The sequence below is a fragment of the Cetorhinus maximus genome, unplaced genomic scaffold, assembly GCF_964194155.1.
Source record: "Cetorhinus maximus unplaced genomic scaffold, sCetMax3.hap1.1 HAP1_SCAFFOLD_1061, whole genome shotgun sequence".
NCBI classification, from domain to species: Eukaryota; Metazoa; Chordata; class Chondrichthyes; order Lamniformes; family Cetorhinidae; genus Cetorhinus; species Cetorhinus maximus.
Window position 1 is genome coordinate 1 of NW_027597003.1, and position 21,756 is coordinate 21,756.

The window sequence follows — 21,756 nt, forward strand, 5'->3', positions numbered from 1 at the left end:
CGGGGGGAGAGAGAGACAGGGGGAGGGGGGGAGAGAGAGACAGGGAGAGGGAGGGAGAGAGACACGGCGAGGGAGAGAGAGAGACAGGGAGAGGGAGCGAGATAGAGAGACAGGGAGAGGGGGAGAGAGAGAGACAGGGAGAGGGAGCGAGAGAGAGAGACAGGGACAGGGAGATGGAGGGAGAGACAGGGACAGGGAGACGGAGGGAGAGACAGGGAGAGGGGGAGAGAGAGAGACGGGGAGAGGGGGAGAGAGAGAGACGGGGAGAGGAGGAGAGAGAGAGACGGGGAGAGGGGGAGAGAGAGAGAGACGGGGAGAGGGGGAGAGAGAGAGAGACGGGGAGAGGGGGAGAGAGAGAGAGACGGGGAGAGGGGGAGAGGGGGAGAGAGAGAGAGACGGGGAGAGAGAGAGACAGGGAGAGGGAGAGAGACAGGGAGAGGGGGGGAGAGAGAGAGACGGGGAGAGAGAGAGAGACGGAGGGGGGGGAGAGAGAGACGGGGAGAGGGGGGGAGAGAGAGACGGGGAGAGGGGGGGAGAGAGAGACGGGGAGAGGGGGAGAGAGAGAGACGGGGAGAGGGGGAGAGAGAGAGACGGGGAGAGGGGGAGAGAGAGAGACGGGGAGAGGGGGAGAGAGAGAGACGGGGAGAGGGGGGGAGAGAGAGAGACGGGGAGAGGGGGAGAGAGAGAGACGGGGAGAGGGGGAGAGAGAGAGACAGGGAGAGGGGGAGAGAGAGAGACGGGGAGAGAGACAGGGAGAGGGAGAGAGACAGGGAGAGGGGGGGAGAGAGAGAGACGGGGAGAGAGACAGGGAGAGGGAGAGAGACAGGGAGAGGGGGAGAGAGAGAGAGACGGGGAGAGAGAGAGAGACAGGGAGAGGGGGGAGAGAGAGACAGGGGGAGGGGGGGAGAGAGACACGGGGAGAGGGAGAGAGACAGGGAGAGGGGGGGAGAGAGAGACGGGGAGAGAGACAGGGAGAGGGAGAGAGACAGGGAGAGGGGGGGAGAGAGAGAGACGGGGAGAGAGAGAGAGACAGGGAGAGGGGGGGAGAGAGAGACAGGGGGAGGGGGGGAGAGAGACACGGGGAGAGGGAGAGAGACAGGGAGAGGGGGGGAGAGAGAGACAGGGGGAGGGGGGGAGAGAGAGACAGGGAGAGGGAGGGAGAGAGACAGGGAGAGGGAGCGAGAGAGAGAGACAGGGAGAGGGGGGGAGAGAGAGACAGGGAGAGGGAGGGAGAGAGACAGGGAGAGGGAGGGAGAGAGAGAGACAGGGAGAGGGGGAGAGAGAGAGACAGGGAGAGGGGGAGAGAGAGAGACAGGGACAGGGAGCGAGAGGGAGACAGGGAGAGGGAGCGAGAGGGAGACAGGGAGAGGGAGCGAGAGGGAGACAGGGAGAGGGAGCGAGAGGGAGACAGGGAGAGGGAGCGAGAGAGAGACAGGGAGAGGGAGCAAGAGAGAGAGACAGGGAGAGGGAGATGGAGGGAGAGAGACAGGGTGGGGGGGGGAGGGGGGAGAGAGACAGGGAGGGGGGGCGTGGGAGAGACAGGGAGAGGGGGGGGAGAGACAGGGAGAGGGGGACAGGGAGACAGACGGAGAGACGGGGGGAGATGGAGGGCGAGGGAGAGGGGAGAGGGAGGGAGATACGGGGGGGGCGGAGGGAGGGTGTGAGAAGCGTGAGACAGGCACAGAAAGGTAGGGAGAGAGGGAGAAGAGCGAAAGAGAGAGAGAGAGAGAGACAGACAAACATGAGACAGACGGAGGGAGGGAGAGACGGGCGGAGGGAGGGGGCGACAGAGGGAATGGCGGAGAGGGGAGGGCGACAGAAAGAGGGAGAAGGCGGGGATAGAGAGGGTGAGAAGGATGGAGGGAGGCTGAGGCAGGTGAAGGGAGACAGAGGGTGAGGGAGGGAGACGGAGAGGCGGGGAGGGGTGACACAATGGGGTGCGGGAGGGAGGGCGAGGCCCGGGGCATGGAGGAAGATGCGGCAGGAGGGAGGGTGAGTCAGGGAGGTGGGATGGAGATAGACAGACGGGGAGGGAGGGGAAGACAGAGAGCCGGGGAGGGAGGGGAAGACAGAGAGCCGGGGAGGGAGGGGAAGACGGAGAGCCGGGGAGGGAGGGGAAGACGGAGAGCCGGGGGGGAGGGGAAGACGGAGAGCCGGGGGGGGAGGGGAAGACGGAGAGCCGGGGGGGGAGGGGAAGACGGAGAGCCGGGGGGGGAGGGGAAGACGGAGAGCCGGGGGGGGAGGGGAAGACGGAGAGCCGGGGGGGGAGGGGAAGACGGAGAGCCGGGGGGGGAGGGGAAGACGGAGAGCCGGGGGGGAGGGGAAGACGGAGAGCCGGGGGGGGAGGGGAAGACGGAGAGCCGGGGGGGGAGGGGAAGACGGAGAGCCGGGGGGGGAGGGGAAGACGGAGAGCCGGGGGGGGAGGGGAAGACGGAGAGCCGGGGGGGGAGGGGAAGACGGAGAGCCGGGGGGGGAGGGGAAGACGGAGAGCCGGGGGGGGAGGGGAAGACGGAGAGCCGGGGGGGGAGGGGAAGACGGAGAGCCGGGGAGGGGGAGACGGCGAGGTGGGGAGGGGGAGACGGCGAGGTGGGGAGGGGGAGACGGCGAGGTGGGGAGGGGGAGACGGCGAGGTGGGGAGGGGAGACGGCGAGGTGGGGAGGGGGAGACGGCGAGGTGGGGAGGGGGAGACGGCGAGGTGGGGAGGGGGAGACGGCGAGGTGGGGAGGGGGAGACGGCGAGGTGGGGAGGGGGGAGACGGCGAGGTGGGGAGGGGGGAGCCGGCGAGGTGGGGAGGGGGGAGCCGGCGAGGTGGGGAGGGGGAGCCGGCGAGGTGGGGAGGGGGAGCCGGCGAGGTGGGGAGGGGGGAGCCGGCGAGGTGGGGAGGGGGAGACGGCGAGGTGGGGAGGGGGAGACGGCGAGGTGGGGAGGGGGAGCCGGCGAGGTGGGGAGGGGGAGCCGGCGAGGTGGGGAGGGGGGAGCCGGCGAGGTGGGGAGGGGGGAGCCGGCGAGGTGGGGAGGGGGGAGCCGGCGAGGTGGGGAGGGGGGAGCCGGCGAGGTGGGGAGGGGGAGCCGGCGAGGTGGGGAGGGGGAGCCGGCGAGGTGGGGAGGGGGAGCCGGAGAGGTGGGGAGGGGGGAGCCGGCGAGGTGGGGAGGGGGGAGCCGGCGAGGTGGGGAGGGGGAGACGGCGAGGTGGGGAGGGGGAGACGGCGAGGTGGGGAGGGGGAGACATGGAAGCAGAACAGGAGTGTGGAAGGGAGAGAGAGAGGTAACCGAGGCAGGATGTGACAGGTGGACAGAAGCTGACCTCCCTGTCCTCGTTCCCGTGTCTGTGACTCTGGGTTTCTCTTTATTTTGCAGCTCTCGCAGTTATGCCGGTGTTGAGGTCAAAGAAAACCCCCCCCAGCTCTGAGAGGGGGGTGTCCATGTCTCCGGCGAGTGGTCCCGGGCTCCCGAGGTCACAGTATTCCAGCCCAACCTATTTCCGTCGGGAGGAGGTGGCGGAGCTGCTGGTTGGACAGGATTCGGACTCTGGGTAAGTGGTCATTTCCCTTGGGAAGGTGGAGGAAACATCTGGGTTTAAGCAGTCACCCTGAGCTCCTCCTGCACACGGTGAATTCCCGATTTCTGGGTGTTGGAGCTCCCAGTCAGCTCAGGATTTCTCCACTGTCATTGTTAAACTGAGGCCCCGTCAGCCTGTTCAGGTGAATGGCAAAGGTCCTCTGGCACTGTTGGAGGAAGGAGTCCGGGTATCCATCACTGCACCGGCTGCACTGGTTATTTTACTGGGAAACAAGCCATTGTTTTCAGTCTCTGCTCCAAACTCCGTTCTCTCGCTACCAGCTCCATCCCTCTCCCTTGCAGCAGTCTGAGATTAAAGCGGTCTGTTCACAGCCTTGGTGTCGCATTTGACCCTGAGATGAACTCCTCACCTCATAATCGTACAGTCACTAAGATCGCCTCTGTAGTATCGCCCGACATTGCCCTGTCTCAGCTCATCTGCTGCTGAACCCCTCATTCATGCCTTCATTACCCCTAGACTCGACAATCCCAACACACTCCTGGCTTGTCTCTCATGTTCTACCCTCCAGGAACTTGAGGTCATCCAAAACTCTGCCCCCATGTCTTAATTCGCAGCAAGTCCCGTTCCCCTATCACCCACTGATCATGACATCGTGGCACATGCAGGAAGCCATTTGGATGGCTGCAGTGCATCTTGCAGATGGTACTCGCTGCTGCCACTGTGCGTCTGTTTTTATATCACTAGCTAGAGGGAGGGGGCCTAAATAGGAATGTTGTGGGGGACAGTGTAGTCAGGGGAATAGACACAGTTCTCTGCAGCAAGAGCGAGAGTCCCAAAGGCTTTGTTGTCCCTGGTGCCAAGGTTCAGGACAAATGCTCGGGGCTGGAGAGGAACTTGTAGTGGGAAGGGGATCCAATTGTCGTGACCTACGTGGGTACCAATGACATAGATAGGACTAGGAGAGAGGATCTGCTTAGGGATTACGAGCAACTAGGGGCCAAATTGAAAAGCAGAACCTCCCAAGTAATAACCTCTGGATTATTGCCTGAGCTGTGAACCAACTGACGTTGGGCAAATAAGATTAGAGAGATGAATGCGTGGCTCAAAGATTGGTGTGGGAGAACTGGGTTTCGGTTCATGGGGCACTGGCACTAGTACCGGGGAAAAATGGGAGCTGTACCGTTGGAGCAATCTTCAACTGAACAATGCTGGGAACAGCATCCTGGCAAGCCGAGAAACTAAATCGTGGGGGAAAAGAGTCATGCGAGAGGAGATGTGGTGAATCAAAGGGTAACACTGAGTTACAAGACGAGGGTAGTGATTTTGGTAAAGATAACCAGAGTGTGGCAGGAAGAGACTGAGAATACAAACTTAAGAGTGCACCAGCAGATACAGCCAAAGGTTGCCAAAAAATTGGTAAAAGGACAGAGTTAAAAGCTCAGTACCTGAATGTGTGCAGAATTCAGAACAAAATAGATGAATTGTTAGCACAGATAGAAATAAATGTGTAAGACCTGATAGCCGTTACAGAGACATGGTTGCAGGGTGACCAAGGCTGGGCCTAAGTATCGAAAAGACAGCAAGCTCGGAAAAGGCGATGGGGTAGCTCTGTTAATTAAAGATGTAATTGGTAGGGTGGTAAGAGATGATCTTGGCTTGAAAGAGCAAGACGTAGAATCAGCTTGTGTAGAAATAAGAAACAGGATAAGTAGGAGGTCACTTGTGGGAGTAGTTTATTGGCCCCCGATCAGTAGTTACACGGTAGGAAGAAATAAACGGGGCATATAAGAACGGTACCGTGATAATCATGGGTGACTTTAATCTACACATAGATTTGGAGTATCAGCTTGGCAAAGGCAGACTGGAACATGAGTTCATAGAGTGTAAAAGCAAACGACTGCAGATGCTGGGAATCAGAAGAAGAGTCAAACGGCTGGAAATGTTAACTCTGTTTCTCTCCCCACAGATGCTGCCAGACCTGCTGAGTTTTTCCAGCTTTTTCTGTTTTTAGTTCATCGATTGTATTTGGGACAATTTCTTAAAGTAGTGCTTTCTAGAGCCAACCAGGGAGCAGGCTACTCTAGACCTGGTAATGAGACAGGATTAATCAGTAACCTCATGGTAAAGGAGACTCTAGGTGACAGCAACCATAACTTGATAGAAATACATGTTAAATTTGAAGGGGGAGAAGGGTGAGTGTTTCAAACCTAAATAAAGCTAATTATAAGGGTATGAAGACAGTGCTAGCTCAAGTGAACTGGGAGACTGGGTTAAAAGGTAGGACAGTAGGGAGGCAGTGGTGGACTTTTAAGGAGATACTTAATAACTCAGCAAAGATTTATTCCAGTGAGAAAGAAAGACTCTTTGAGAAGGATGCATCACCCATGGCTGAATAGTATCAAGTTGAAAGAAACACTGAACAAATCTGCAAAGATTTGTGGTACGTCAGAAGATTGTCAGATATTAAGAACCAGCAAAGAATGACTAAAAAATTTGTGACGAGGGAGAGAGTATGAGTGAAAGCTAGCTAGTAATATAAAAACAGATAGTATAAGTTTCTACAAGTATTTAGAAAGGAAAAGAGTAACTAAAACTAGTGTTGGTCCTCTTGAGAGTGAGTCTGGGGAATTGATCATGGAAAACGAGGGGATAAACAAGTCAAGGTAACTCACCTTTGACTCCATAAAGCCTGTCTACCATCTACAAGGCCCAAGTCAGGAGTGTGATGGATACTCCCCACTTGCCTGGATGCAGCTCCAACAACACTCAAGAAGGTCAACACCATCCAGGACAAAGCAGCCTGCTTGATTGGCACCACATCCGCCATCTTCTACATTCACTCCCTCCTCCACCGACGCACAGTGGCAGCAGTGTGTACCATCTGCAAGATGCACTGCAGCAAATCACCCAGACTCCTCAGACACCACCTTTCAAACCCGCAAGGACGAGGGCAGCATGGGAACACCACATCCTGCAAGTTCCCCTCAAAGCCACACACCTCCCTGACTTGGAACTATATCGCCATTCTTTCACTGTCACTGGGTCAAAATCCTGGAACTCCCTCCCTAACAGCACTGAGTGTACCTACACCACAGGGACTGCAGTGATTCAAGAAGGCAGCTCACTGTCACCACCTCAAGGGCATTTAGGGATGGGCATTAAAAGCTGGCCTAGCCAGCGACACCCACATCCCATGAATGGATACATTTTAAAAATATATAGTGGCGTTGAGCAGGTATTTTGTATTTGACTTCCCTCTAGAAGAGCTAGAAAACCTCCCAAAGATATTTGGAAATCAACAAGTGAAAGGAAGGGAGGAACTTAAAGCAATCACCACCACCAGGAAAAGAGTACTGGGGAATGCTATTAGACCTGAAGGTTGACAAGCCCCCAGGACCTGATGGCTTGCATCCCAGGATCTTAAAAGAATTGGCGGCAGAGATAGTAGATGCATTGATTATAATCTTCCAAAATTCTGTAGATTCTGGAAGGGTCCCTGCAGATTGGAAAAAAACATATGTACCACCTTTATTCAAAGAAGGGAGACAGAAAGCAGGAAATTCTAGGCTAGTTAGCCTAACATCTGACATAATGAAAATGGCAGAATCCATTATTAAGTAGGTTATAACAGGTTACTTAGAAAATCGTAATGTCAGGCAGAGTCAACATGGTTTTGTGAAAAGTAAGCTGTGTTTCACTAATGTATTAGCGTTTTTGAGGAAGTAACAAGCGAGGTGGATAAAGGGGAGCCTGTAGATATATGGTGTATTTGGGTTTCCAAAAGGCGATCGATAAAGTGCCACAATAACTCATGGTGTAAGCAGTAACATATTAACATGGATAAAGGATTGGTTAGCTAACAGGAAACAGATAGTAGGGATAAATGGTGTGCCACAGGGTTCAGTGCTGACGTCTCAACTATTTACAATCTATATCAATGACATAGATGAAGGGACCGAATAGATGGTAACTGAATTTGTTGATGATGCCAAGATAGGTCGGAATATAAGTTGTCAAGTTTACAAAGGGATATAGATAGGTTAAGTGCATGGGCAAAAATTTGGCAGATGGAGTATAATGTGGGAAAAGTCCACTTGGCAGACAGAATAGAAAAGCAGTGTACTATTTAAATGGGGAGAGATTGCAGAACTCAGTGACACAGGGATCAGGTATCCTGGTACGTAAATCACAAAGTTAGTATGCCGGAATGGCAAGTGTTTAGGAAATGGAGTGTTGGCATTTATTGCAAGGGGGAATGGAATATAAAAGTAGGGATGTTTTACGGCAGCTGCAGCCCTGGTGAGACCACACGTGGAGTACTTTGTAGATAAAAGCAAAATACTGCGGATGCTGGAAATCTAGAACAAAAACAAAAATACCTGGAAAAACTCAGCAGGTCTGACAGCATCTGCGGAGAGGAACACAGTTAACATTTCGAGTCCAAATGACTCTTTATCAGAACTAAGGAAAAATAGAAAAGGGGTGAAATATAAGCTGGTTTAACGGGGGGCGGTGGGACAGGTAGAGGGCCAGTGAAAGGTGGAGATTGCCAAAAGATGTAAAGCAATGAAGGTGAACAAGGCAAAAGAGATAGGCGGAAATCCTGTCGGAGAGAAGAACGATACTTCTTCAAGGTTCCTTGAAGAGAGGTGGCAATCAAATTAAACACTAAGATAAAAGCAAAATACTGCGGATGCTGGAAATCTAGAACAAAAACTTTGTAGAGTTTTGGTTGTCTTATTTAAAAAGGATATAATTGCGTTAGAAGTTCAGAGAAGGCTCACTTGATTCATTCCTGGGATAAAGGGCTGATCTTATGAGGAAAGGTTGAACAGGCTGGGCCTATACTGATTGGAGTTTAGAAGAATGAGAGGTGATCTTATTGCAGCATATCCTGGGGGGACTTGAGAGGGTGAATATCAGGAGGATGTTTCCTCTTGTGAGGGAGGCCAGAATTAGGGAACACAGTTTAAGATGGAGGTGAGGAAACCTTTTCCTGTGAGGAGTGTTGGCAGGTGTAATTCACTTCCCCAGAAAGCAGTGGAGGCTGGGTCATGGACCGCTGCGCAGAAACACTGAAAGCTGGGTGATCTACCAATCCCACATCTCATCTCATCTATCTCCTATCACCTTGCCCTCCATCTGGAGCGGGTGTTTAGGGCACTATCTCTGCACAGCAATCCCTCGGGATCTAACACTCCTGCTTTCTCCCAGCGACGAAACGAGTGAATCGGAGTCGGACAGCGGGAGTGATTTCGAGGAGACCTTGAAGAAAGGGAGGAAACAGATGGCCCCAGCTCCACGCAGTGCCCCGGTAGGTGTGGTAACTGGGGGTTTTCAGCTCTGTGTCGGTGTTGTGCAAGGCTTTTCACGGTTCTAACCGGTTTAAGAGTTCTGACCTGAGAATTACAGAAATAAATGGGATGAGACATTAAAGCTTCAGTTAGCCGTCAGAAGCCTTTGCTACCTTTTTGCAAAGCCGGACATCCAGTACTTTCAGTTGAGCAATCGAAAACACAGAAATATGGAGTTAGAAGAAGTTTGTTCCTACAAATCACCCATGACTGGTTGGTTGTAGGATTCAGTAATTGGTCGGACCACCCCTCTCTCTTTCTCCCTGACTGCAGTACTGAAATTCAAACGTCGTTGCCTTTAATACAGTGAGAGTTCCAACACCATGTGCTAAGTTTGGGATGGGGGTGGGTTGCAGATTCTCACTTTCTGATGTTCTTCAGAACTTGGTTCAGCTCACTAAAGTGGGTAATCATCCAGATATGGAGTGTTTTGGTTGTTAGCCAGTGATTTTCAAGTCTCGGGGGGGTCTCTGACGGACACAGATCTGTTTTTCCCTCGGCTCTTGAGGCTGCTTTTGAAGCCTCCATAATATGCCTTCCTTTTCTTTTCCTGACAAGGCTGTCTAACTCTGTTGTGGAAAAAAAAGGCACAAAGACACCTGCCACAGTTCAGCAGCTTGAGAATCACAGACTGTTACCTGACCAGCCCTGCTCCCAAAGCTTGATGGACTGAGCTTTTATTGAAGCTTTAGTATTGAAATTGTATATACTGTTCTGGTTGGATAGCCTACACGAGTCAAAACCATAAGCTACGTTCTTTTTATAGATTCCATATCCTACCGTGCAGCTTAGTGTTATGATTAAGAACATCACCAAACAGGGAAAAGCCGAGTACAGAGAGGGAGCACGTTCATCACTGGGGATACAGTGCAGATCCAATACAGAGTAAAATTCATCCTACATCATCCCCATCAAACACTCCCAGGGCAGTTACAGCACGGGGTGAGATATAGAGTAAAGCTCCCTCTACACTGTCCCCCATCAAACACTCCCAGGGCAGATACAGCACGGGTTTAGATACAGAGTAAAGCTCCCTCTACACCGTCCCCATCAAACGCTCCCAGGACAGGTACAACACGGGGTTAAATACAGTGTAAAGCTCCCTCTACACTGTCCCCATGAAACACTCCCAGGACAGGTACAGCACGGGGTTAGATACAGAGTAAAGCTCCCTCTACACTGTCCCAATCAAACACTCCCAGGACAGGTACAGCACAGGGTTAGATACAGAGTAAAGCTCCCTCTACACTGTCCCCATCAAATACTCCCAGGACAGGTACAGCATGGGGTTAGATACAGAGTTAAGCTCCCTCTACACTGTCCCCCAGCAAACACTCCCAGGACAGGTACAGCACGGGGTTAGATACAGAGTAAAGCTCCCTCTACACTGTCCCCATCAAACACTCCCAGGACAGGTACAGCATGGGGTTAGATACAGAGTAAAGCTCCCTCTACACTGTCCCCCAGCAAACACTCCCAGGACAGGTACAGCACAGGATTAGATACAGAGTAAAGCTCCCTCTACACTGTCCCCATCAAACACTCCCAGGACAGGTACAGCATGGGGTTAGATACAGAGTAAAGCTCCCTCTACAGTGTCCCCCATCAAACGCTCCCAGGACAGGTACAACACGGTGTTAGATACAGAGTAAAGCTCCCTCTACACTGTCCCCATCAAACACTCCCGGGACAGGTACAGCACAGGGTTAGACAGAGTACAGCTCCCTCTACACTGACCCATTGTCTAATAGGTGGATATCCATTAACCGAATCAGGCAGCAGAAGACATTGTATGAATCACAACTGTTTTATTGCTAAGCTATAGTTCAGTACAAATACCAGTTTCCACTCTTCCCTTCTGAATCCTTTCCTTGTCCAGAAGCAAAAACCACCCCCTTTACAGAGGAAAAACCCAGCTCTTAAGTACAGGCATTAATGAGCGACATTGCTCTCAATTCACCCTGAAGCTTGCCTTGGTTTACTCTTAAAGGGACTTGCATTTCTAATATTGCCATCCATCAAACAGTCCCAAAGCAGGTACAGCATGGGTTTAGATACAGATTAAAGCTCCCTCTACACTGTCCCTATCAAACACTCCCAGGACAGCCATTGATCGCTGTAATCAACAACTGTCTTGTTGCAAGAATACAAATCCAAGGGACACAACAAATTTCTACTGTATGAGAAGAGAGTGCTGATTGGTTGGCAAGTGGACTCTGATTGGTAGAGGCGTTGTCATGGAGACTGCACCAGTTGATGGTGACTGACAGTTAACTGCGAAGCATTGTTTGAAATTTAAACGCATTACCCTGAGGAAAGAGCCAGGGAATGGCTGTCACTTATTTTGTTTAGCTGAAACAGACGCAATGTGTGCGCATGTCCTTTCTGTCAGCAAAGAACAGGGCGCTGTATTAATATACGTAGCTTCCTGTATACACAAATGTGTCACATTGCGAGCCCGGCTGACAATCTTAAAATTGTCTGTCAGCGTAATTCTTAGCACTGAGGATTATTTAGCAAATATTGTCTGATCGATTGTCCAAACTGTTGCCCAGTTCTGTCCAACCAAAAGAAAAACTGCCTTGTTGGGTTATGCAAATATCAGGATTGTAAAGGGAAAACTGGGCAGGCTCGGGTCTCTTGATGTCTGGCGGTTCCTGTGACCACTGGTCAGTGTGTACAGGGCTGATGGGTGACTGGAATGAGGTGCGAGCTCGCATACAGGCAGTGGAGTTTTAGATGGGGGGTGGAAAGTGGGAATGTGGCCAGGGGAGTGTCGGGACGGTCAAGCCTGGAGGTGACTGAAGCACGGACAAGGCTTTGAGCAGTGGACAAGCTAAGGGTGGGTGCCGTTACAGAGGCAGCTAGCTAAATATCCTGCGGTGACATTCTGCTTGTTGTCCTGATGTGTTTGCAGCAGCCCAAGAGACCAAGGCCTGCGCTGGTGGAGAAGAAAGTGGCTGCGCAGAAGAGGAACCCTGCTAAACAGCAAAAAGCCAGTCCTGTAGCTGAGTCTGTGAGCCTGGCTAAGAGTGCCCCACAGGTGGGTGTTAGTGTGACAGTAGCTCGGCGCAGGCTTCGGTGAAACACTTGCACTTTGAAACCCCCATCAGTGGGCTCTGAGCTCCCAAAAACACTTCCCATCAAATTAAGGCACTTCTAACCTTAGGTTACTGTTGTTTCCTAGAAAATATGACATGGGGGTTTCTGCAGACCTGTCACCAGCAATATGTGATCACCAGCGAAACCGTTGGTTGAAGGATGCTGAAGAACTCAATTTCCCTTCAAATAACAGCCATGGGACTTTTGTACATCCACGTGAGCTGGAGGATGTCTCATTGGAAAGGCAGCCGATCTGACAGTGCGGCACTCCCTCTCCAGTCTCACAATGTTCTGACTCCCGGCGACAGTACTTCTCCCTGAGCCGCAGTGCACCATGCTGATGTTGTCTCTTACAGATGCTGCTTCCCAACCAGATTTACCCGCCTGCCACTGTTCCCTCACTGCTGCTGCTGATAATGGTGTTTCTTCCCTATTTTCTTCCTTCCATTCCTTTAGTAAATGATTTGGTTTGAGAGTGTGATTCAGGTGGCACCAGTTGTCCTTTGCCTAACATTTGGTGACGCGGAGCGTTGTAGGGCCTCAGAGTGGAACCTAATTCTGTCCGTATATATCACTTCTTCCTGCGTGTATGTGCTTGCAGCCTTTCATGTATACTCACACCCTCCCAATGTGTTGCCAGCCCTCCAGAAGACCGAGACGAGTGTTGGCAGAGAGTAACCAGAACTTGGGGAAAGAGGCGGGTACAATGTGGCTGGACAGTGATCAGGAAGCCAGTAACCTGTCTGTGAACACCACACAGTCTAAAAACACGACACAGGTGAGTGTCAGAGCGACAGGAGGTGAGCGAAAGACTTTGGCCCTTGAGATAGAATCGTTACAACACAGTGGAGGCTATTCAGCCCATCGCAAACATGCTGCCTCTTTGTAGAGCAATCCAATCATTCCCACTCCCCCCCACTCTATGAGCTTAGCCCTGCATGCTCATTTTTCTCCAGTGCTCATCTTCCTTTGAAATTATTCATCGCCCTGCTTCCACCACCCTCATAAGCAGCAAGTTAAACCCTAACCGTTCACTGCTCCAGCATGGGCAAGTGGAACCAGCGTACCATTTATAAGATGCACAGCAGGAACTTGCCAAGTTTCCTTCCACAGCGCCTTCTAAACCCACAACCTCTACCAACCAGAAAGACAAGGGCAACAGGCACATGGGAACATCACCACCTTAAAGCCACACACAAACCTGACGTAGAATTATATCACTGTTCCTTTACTGTCACTGAGTCAAAATCCTGGAGCACTCTCCCTAATAGCTCTGTGGGTGTGCTGACACCAGCTTTATGCCTGCTGTATTTAAATCTCCGCTCACAGCTCCCGCTCTATTTAAATCTCTGACTCTCGGCTCCCCCTCTATTTAAATCTCGCTCTGACCCTCAGCTCCCAATCTTTTTAAATGATCGCACTCATTCACCAGTAATGGCTGGCCATTCCTATACACTAACAGTTGTGTGTGTGTGGGTGTTTGTGCCTGTGTGCCATGCAATACCCCATATCCTTTAAGTTGAAGGTTGAGTTTGATTTTTGTACTTTGGTCTTGCTAAACTGTGGCACAACCTTTAGTGATTGTTCCTCTACCCCACCTAGGCTTGCACCTTCCAAGTAATAAGTGACCTCCATAATATAAAAGCAAAAAAACTGCGGATGCTGGAAATCCAAAATAAAAATACCTGGAAAAACTCAGCAGGTCTGACAGCATCTGCGGAGAGGAACACAGTTAAAGTTTCGAGTCCGTATGACTCTTCAACAGAACTAAGGAAAAATAGAAAAGAGGTGAAATATAAGTTGGTTTAAGGGGGGGATGGGACCAGTAGAGCTGGATAGAGGGCCAGTGATAGGTGGAGATAGCCAAAAGATGTCCTAGACAAAAGGACAAAGAGGTGTTGAAGGTGGTGATATTATCTAAGGAATGTGCTAATAGGTGACATTAAGGGTAGGAAGCAGGACGAGCAAGGTACAGATAGCCCTAGTGGGGGTGGGGTGAGGGGAAGGGTTCAAAATAGGCTAAAAGGTAAAGATAAAACAATGGATGGAAATACATTTAAAAATAATAGAAATAGGTGGGAAAAGAAAAATCTATATAAATTATTGGAAAAAAGGGGGATCAGAAAAGGGGTGGGGATGGAGGAGAGAGTTCATGATCTAAAATTGTTGACCTCCATACTCTTCCTACCGAAATGTACTCCCTCACATTTATCTGTGTTGTACTTCCTTTGCCTATTATTTGCCCTTTCTGCAAATTTATTAATGGCCTCCTGCAATTGGTTGCAGTTCTCCTCTCAGTATTGACTCCCCCTGCAACCCTTTACACCCATCCTCTGCTTGAAGCTAGCTAGCAATCCATTCTGCCACTTGTCCCTTGACTCCATACACACTCTCACCTTATTCATTAGTATATTACGAGGCACTTTATCGATGGCCTTTTTGAAAATCCAGATAAATTACATCTACTGCATTACCAATGTCTACTCTCTCTTATCACCTGAAAAAATGGTTGCATGATTGTTTCTCGGACAGAAAGAAGGAAGGAAGTGGAGTTCTCCGGGGTTTGGAGGGGGAGTCAGTACTGGGAGCACTGCTTTCCTTGATCTACGTTAACGACCTAGTGTATTGGGCACAATTTCAAAATTGGCAGACGGCACAGTTATGGTGAACAGTGAGGAAGATAGTGACAGACTTCAAGAGATATATGTAGATGGGTTGAGGCTGAGGGGTGACCTAATTGAGTTGTACAAAATTGAGGGGCTTAGATGGGGTAGACAGGAAAGACCTGTTTCCCCTAGCTGGGGTGGGCGGGGGGGTCAATTACCAGGGGGCATAGATTTAAGGTGATTGGTAGAAGGATTAGAGGGGACACGAGGAAAAAGTTTTTCACACAGGTTGGCGGGCGTCTGGAATTCACTGCCTAAATTGGTGGTTGAGGCGGAAATGCTCAACTCATTTATGAGGTACCTGGATCGGCACCTGAAGTGCTGTAACCTGCAAGGCTACGGACCAGAGGCTGGAAACTGGGATTAAATGTGAGCAGCTAGTTTCTTTTTTTTCTCTTTTTATGGCTGGCGCACACACGATGGGCTGAACGGCCTCTTTCTGCGCTGTGTCTTTTCTATGGTTCCATGGGATGGTGGAATAGGCAGACAAAGTGGCAGATGAAATTTAATGTAGAGAGTGGGAAGTGATGCATTTTGGTGGGGAGAATGAGGAGAGGCAATATAATGGACCACAATTCTTAAAGGAAGTTAGGGGCAGAGGGATCTGGGGTATTTGTGCACCTGAAGGTGACAGAGCAGGTTGAGAGTGCAGTTGCTAAGGCAGATTGGATTCTGGACTTTTAAAAATAGAGGCTCAATAAATGATGGTCCTTTTTCAATGTACTGGTTTGACATCAGCCGGAGTACTGTGCCCAATTCTAGGCACCGCGCTTTAGGAGGGACGTGAAGGTTTTAGAGGGAGTGCAAGAAAGATTTGCGAGAATAGTTCCAGGGCTGAGGGACTTTTCAGTTACGTGGATAGATTGGAGAAGCTGGGGGCTGTTCTCCCTGGAGCAGAGAAGGTTGAGAGGAGATTTGGCAGGTCGTCTAAATCCCTCATGATTTTGAACGGGGTGGATAGAAACTGTTCCCCTTGTCAGAAGGGTCGAGAACCGGAGGACATCGATTTAATGTGATCGACACAACAAAGGTGATGTGAAGAAAACCTTTTTTTACGCAGTGAATGGTTAGGATCTCGAATGCACTGCCTGGGAGGCAGACTGAATCATGGCTTTGAAGAGGAGTTTTTTTAAAAATCTGTTCGTGGGTGTTGCTGGCTAGGCCAGCATTTGTTGCCCATCCCTAGTTGCCCTTGAGAAGGTGGTGGGGAGCTTCCTTCTTGAACCGTTGCAGCCCATGTGGTGTAGGTGCACCCACGGTACTGTTAGGGAGGGAGTTCCAAGATTTTGACCCAGTGACAGTGAAAGAACGGCGATATATTTCCAAATCAGGATGATGTGTGGCTTGCGGGGGGGACCCTCTAGGTGGTGGCGTTCCCATGTGTCTGTGCGCATGTCCTTCTAGGTGGGATTTGATAAGCACCCAAGGAGGAAAGGAATTGTAGGGCTCGGAGGGGAAGGGCATGTAAGTGGGACCTAAATTGGTCTTGCAGAAAGTAAGCATGGACTTGAGAGGCTGAACGGCCCTCTGTGCTGTAACCGTTCTATGAAAGCAATGGGATTCATTTCTAGAGAAATGGAATTAAAAAGCAGAGAAATTATGTCAAACCTTTCTCGTTTCTTTTTGGTTAGACCACATGTAAAGGAAATAGATGTACTGCAGAAGGCTCAAAAATGGTTTACTAGAATGTGAAGCTTTACCTATCGGGAAGGACTGAACAGACTGGCCCTCTGTTCTCTAGAAAAATTGAGACAGGGGTGACCTGATAGAGTAGATGTGGAGAAGGTGTTTTTGCTTGTGGTGGGATGAAACAAGGGGCCATGTATGCGAGATTGTCGTAGCGAAATCCAGTAAGAAATTCAGGAGAAACGTTTTGAACCAGTGATGCGACTGTGGAACTCGCTACCACAGGGAATGGTTGAGATGAGTAGCGTAGAAACACTGAAGGGGAAGCTAGATAAGCGTTTGAGGGAGAAGTGTATCGAAGGATGTGTTGATGGAAGTGGGGGGAGGGGATGAGCAGCGGGGGGAGGCGGCACATGTGAAGTGTAAATACCAGCATGGACTCGGTGGGCTGAATGGCCTATTTGTGTACTGCCTTTTGTAAATGGCTTGCATCCTCCCCCACGGACGTGCTCGCTGTCTCCCGTGTATACTCACATCCCCCCCCCACTGTGTTGGCAGATCTCCAGGAGACCAAGGCGAGTGCTGGCAGAGAGTAACCAGAAGGCGGGGAAAGAGAATGCTCCGATGCACCTGGATAGTGATCAGGAAGCAAGTAACCTGTCAGTGAGCACCAGGCAGCCGAAAAGTGTGGCACAGGTGAGTGTTGGAGTTGGGTGAAGACTGGCGTCTGGAACTGAGCCTACCACTTCCCCATTTGTCAGAGGTTACGTAATTGCCTTTGACTTGGCTTAAGTACAGCACCATGTGATTATAGAAGGATTAGGGGGCGTGTTGTCAGAGGGGGAACAGCTGGATTGGGCGGAGAGCCAGGAAACTTGGCTAGATATCACTCTCTCCCTTTGGGGAGCTGTCGATACTGTGATTCCTGACCCCCTCCTCTCCTTCCTCCAAACCATCATCACTGAGCTTGCGGGGGATGGTGGCGTAGTGGTGATGTTACTGGGCTAGAAATCCAAAGGCCTAGGTTCATGCTCTGGGGACAGGGGTTCAAATCACACCACGGCAGCTGGTGGAATTGAAATTCAGTTAATAAATCTGGAATTATAAAGCTCGTCTCAGCCATGGTGACCATGAAAATATCATCGATTGTTGTAAAAAAAAACCCATCCGGTTCCCTAATGTCCTTGAGGGAAGGAAATCTGCCGTCCTTACCTGGTCTGGCCTGCGGGTGACTCCAGACCCACAGCAACGTGCTTGACTCTTAAATTCCCCATGAAATGGTCGAGCAAACCCCTCAGTTCAAGGGACATTAGGGTTGGACAATAAATTTTGACCTTGTCAGAGATACTCTCATCCCATGAAAAATAAGGAAATCAACCCCCGCCTAGACCCTTGTTATTGTGTGTGTGTGTGTGTCTGTGTGACAGGGGATACTGGGGAATTGACGCTGTTTAAAAGATTTTTCTCACAACTCTGTTTCCAGTCTTCCAGGAAAGTGAGACAGACGCCAAGCGTGAAAGCGGCTACTACGGGTCAGCAGACAGAAGCCAGCAACCTGTTTGAGGCGGTGAAACTAGCGAAGAGTGCCATGCAGGTCAGTGCCCGCCATTCCTGAACGGGAGGGGTCCGGGGCTGTGAATCGTAAATGTTTCAGTTCATGGCGTTGTGAGAAGATCGAAGTGTGGAGCGAGGTTTTATCAAGAGAGGCTTCTGAATGGGAGCATGGCAGAGAGCCTGTAGAGGGTTGGGGGAGGTGAAAGAGAGGATACCACACAAATGTTGGGGGTGAGTAAAGGCAGTAACATTGGCGAGTGTAACTGGCGTGTGTGTCAGTGCCAGGGTGGGTGTTGCGAGTACACTGACACTGCTGTGGGTGTAACTGACATGTGTCCGTGTTGGGTGGGCGGTGGTGTAGTGAGTGTACCAATACTGCTGTGGGTGTAACTGATGTGTGTCAATGTCGGGGGTGTAGTGAGTGTGCGAACACTGTTGTGGGTGTAACTGACGTGAGTCAGTGTCAGACGTGTAGTTTGTGCGCTAATGCTGCTGTGGGTGTAACTAACGTATCAGTGTTGGGGATGTAGTGAGTGTACTAACACTGCTGTGGGTGTAACTGACATATATCAGTGCCAGGGGTGTAGTGAGTGTGCAAACGCTGCTGTGGGTGTAACTAACGTATCAGTGTTGGGGGTGTAGTGAGTGTGCAAGCGCTGCTGTGGGTGTAACTGACATGTATCAGTGCCGGGGGTGTAGTGAGTGTGCAAATGCTGCTGTGGGTGTAACTGACATGTATCAGTGCCGGGGGTGTAGTGAGTGTGCAAGTGCTGCTGTGGGTGTAACTGACATGTATCAGTGCCGGGGGTGTAGTGAGTGTGCAAATGCTGCTGTGGGTGTAACTGACATGTATCGGTGCCGGGGGTGTAGTGAGTGTGCAAATGCTGCTGTGGGTGTAACTGACATGTATCAGTGCTGGGGGTGTAGTGAGTGTACTAACATTGCTGTGGGTGTAACTAACGTATCAGTGCTGGGGGTGTAGTGAACGTACTAACACTCCTGTGGGTGTAACTAACGTATCAATGCCGGGGGTGTAGTGAGTGTACTAACACTGCTGTGAGTGTAACTGACGTGTATCAGTGTCGGGGGTGTAGTGAGTGTACTAACACTGCTGTGAGTGTAACTGACGTGTATCAGTGTTGGGGGTGTAGTGAGTGTACTAACACTCCTGTAGGTGTAACTGACATGTATCAGTGTCGGGGTGTAGTGAGTGGATGAACACTGCTGGGGTGTTACTGATATGTATCAGTGTGAGGGGTGTAGTGTACTGTCGCTGCCGTGAGTGTAACTGATGTGTGTCCCTCCAACAGACGCTGGTTGATGAGTGGCTGGAGGCTTACAAGCTGGACAGAGAGGCCGGTCTGCTGGAACTGCTCAACTTCTTCATCCACTGCTGTGGATGTAAAGGTGAGAGGATAGAGGCCACACTCGGTGTCTGAGAGCAGGGCTGATATTCAGTAGATGAATTCATAGCATCATAAGAAATGGGAGCAGGGGTAGGCCATTCGGCACCGCTCGTCTGCTGTGCTATTCAGTACGATCGTGGCTAATCTGATTGTGCTCTTAACTCCACTGTCCTGCCTGCACCCCCACAGTGCTTGAGTCCCTTGTCGATCAAAAATATGCCTAACTCAGCCTTGAATAAATTCAATGACCCAGCCTCCACTGCTCTGTGTGGAAAATAATTCCAAAAGCTAATGACCCACTGAGAGAAGAAATTCCTCCTCATCTCCATCTTAAATGGGGGACCCCTTATATTGAAACTGTGCCCCCTAGTTCTAGATTCCCCAGAAGTGGAAACATCATCTCAGCATCAACCCTGTCAAGCCCCCTCAGAATCTTGTATGTTTCAATAAGATCACCTCTCATTCTTCTAAACTCCAATGCATATCAGCCCAACCTTTTCAACCTTTCCTCAGGAGCCAACCACCTCAACCCACGAATCAGCCTAATAAACCTTCTCTGAACTGCTTTCAATGCAAGTATATCCTTCCTTAAGTAAGGAGACCAAAACTGTACATAGTACTCCAGGTGTAGTCTCGCCAATTCCTTGTATAGTTGTAGCGAGACTTCCCTACTCTTTATATTCCATCCCCCCTTGCTATAAAGGCCAACATTTCATTTGCCTTCCTAATCACTTGCTGTACCTGCATACTAACTTTTTGTGATTCACGTACAGTGACACCCAGATCCCTCTATACTGCAGCATTCTGCGTTCTCTCTCCATTTAAATAATATTCTGCTTTTCTATTTTTCCTGGCAAAGTAGACAACCTCACATTTTCCTGCATTATTTACTCCACCTGCCAAATTTTTGCTCATTCACTTAACCTATCTTTGCAGATTCTTTGCATCCTCCTCACAGCTTGTTTCCCTACCTACCTTTGTATCATCTGCAAATTTGGTGCAGTGCAGTCAGTCCCTTCATCCATGTCATTAATAGATTTTAATATAGATATAGATTTTATCTATAGTTTTTGATATAGATTTTAATAGTTGAGGCTGCAGCACTAATCCTTGTTGCACTCCACTAGTTACAGTTTGACAATTTGAAAATGATCCATTTATCTTGACTGGCTAACTAACAGGAAGCAGACAATCATCCTCTATCCACGTAAATATATCACCCTCAACACCATGAACTCTTGTGCAGTAACCTATTACGTAGCACCTTATTAAATATCTTTTGGAAATCCAAATACACTACATTTACTGACTCCCCTTTATCCATCCTGCTTGTTACACCTCTACTACAACTACATTCCTTTTTGCTTCTGCCACTTGAATGCTCCCTCACACCACGGTGCTGTGGTCAGTTTGCTCCTCCCTTACAGTCCCTGCTCTTGCCCACGCAAGCTGCAAGAACATCAAATCTGTTGGGTGAATTCCAAGGGCTGAGGCTCTGCTAATGCTGCCTTCTAGATCCCCATTTCTGCCTCTTTGCAATCACACCCTCCTGTCCCTAGCCAAGGACCACATACGAAGTACCTAACCTAAGGGGTGTGACTGCCTCCTGGAACAAAGCGTCCAGGTAACTTTCCCCCTCCGTCCGCAGTTCGGACTTTATCTCATCGACTCTGAGCCAAAGTTCCTCAGGCTGCAGGCGCTTACTGCAGATGTGGTTGCTGTGGGTTGCACTGGTGTCCACCAGACCCCACATACTACAGCTGCAACACATCACCTGCCATTCCATCTTAATTTTTAAAAAAAACTAATTGGGGTTCAAGTTTAGAATTTCTAAAAAAAATTTGTTCATGGGATATGGGCGTTGCTGGCTAGGCCAGCATTTATTGTCCATCGCTAATTGCCCTTGAGAACTGAGTGGCTTGCTAAGCCATTTCAGAGGTCACTTAAGAGTCAACCACATTATTGTGGGTCTGGAGTCGCATGTAGGCCAGACCAGGTAAGAACCAGGTGGGCTTTTACGACAAGTGACAATTGTTTCATGGTCACCATTAGACTTTTAATTCCAGATTATTTATTGAATACAAATTTCACCATCTACCGTGGTGGGGTTTGAATCTGGGTCCCCAGCGGGTTACCCTGGCTCTCTGGAGTACGAGTCCAGTGATAATACCACTACGCTACTACCTTTCCCCCTCTCTGATCATCTGTAGTTATATTATTGAGTTTAACTCATTGGGCTATAAATTTAATCTGATGCTTGTATTTCCCCAGTACTGGTTTAAACTACCCCAGTTTAGAAGGAAAAACAATTTAAAACTCACCAGTCATCTACCTACTCACTTAATTGACATGCCTCTGGGCTTCAGCTCTTGGGTCTTGCTGTCTCTGGCTTCCTGTCTTGAACTATTCCCTTTCGTGAAGGTCAAAACAGCACATCCTCCCTCACTGCGCCGAATTCCCTCACTGCGCCGAATTCCCTCACTGCGCCGAATTCCCTCACTGCGCCGAATTCCCTCACTGCGCCGAAT

General features: G+C 50.2%; 1 protein-coding gene across 1 annotated transcript in view; it reads left to right on the top strand.

Annotated features, from left to right (window-relative positions):
• The first annotated feature begins 3,360 nt into the window (after positions 1-3,360).
• The window catches only part of LOC144675627 (cohesin subunit SA-1-like), a 71,201-nt gene continuing 52,805 nt past the window's right edge, over positions 3,361-21,756 (top strand). Inside the window, exons 1-7 of the mRNA XM_078536270.1 lie at positions 3,361-3,532; positions 8,735-8,834; positions 11,792-11,917; positions 12,617-12,754; positions 16,827-16,964; positions 17,752-17,862; positions 19,133-19,229. Coding sequence (XP_078392396.1) covers positions 3,369-3,532; positions 8,735-8,834; positions 11,792-11,917; positions 12,617-12,754; positions 16,827-16,964; positions 17,752-17,862; positions 19,133-19,229 — 874 coding nt within the window. The 5' untranslated portion in view covers positions 3,361-3,368. The remainder of the gene's footprint in view (positions 3,533-8,734; positions 8,835-11,791; positions 11,918-12,616; positions 12,755-16,826; positions 16,965-17,751; positions 17,863-19,132; positions 19,230-21,756) is intronic.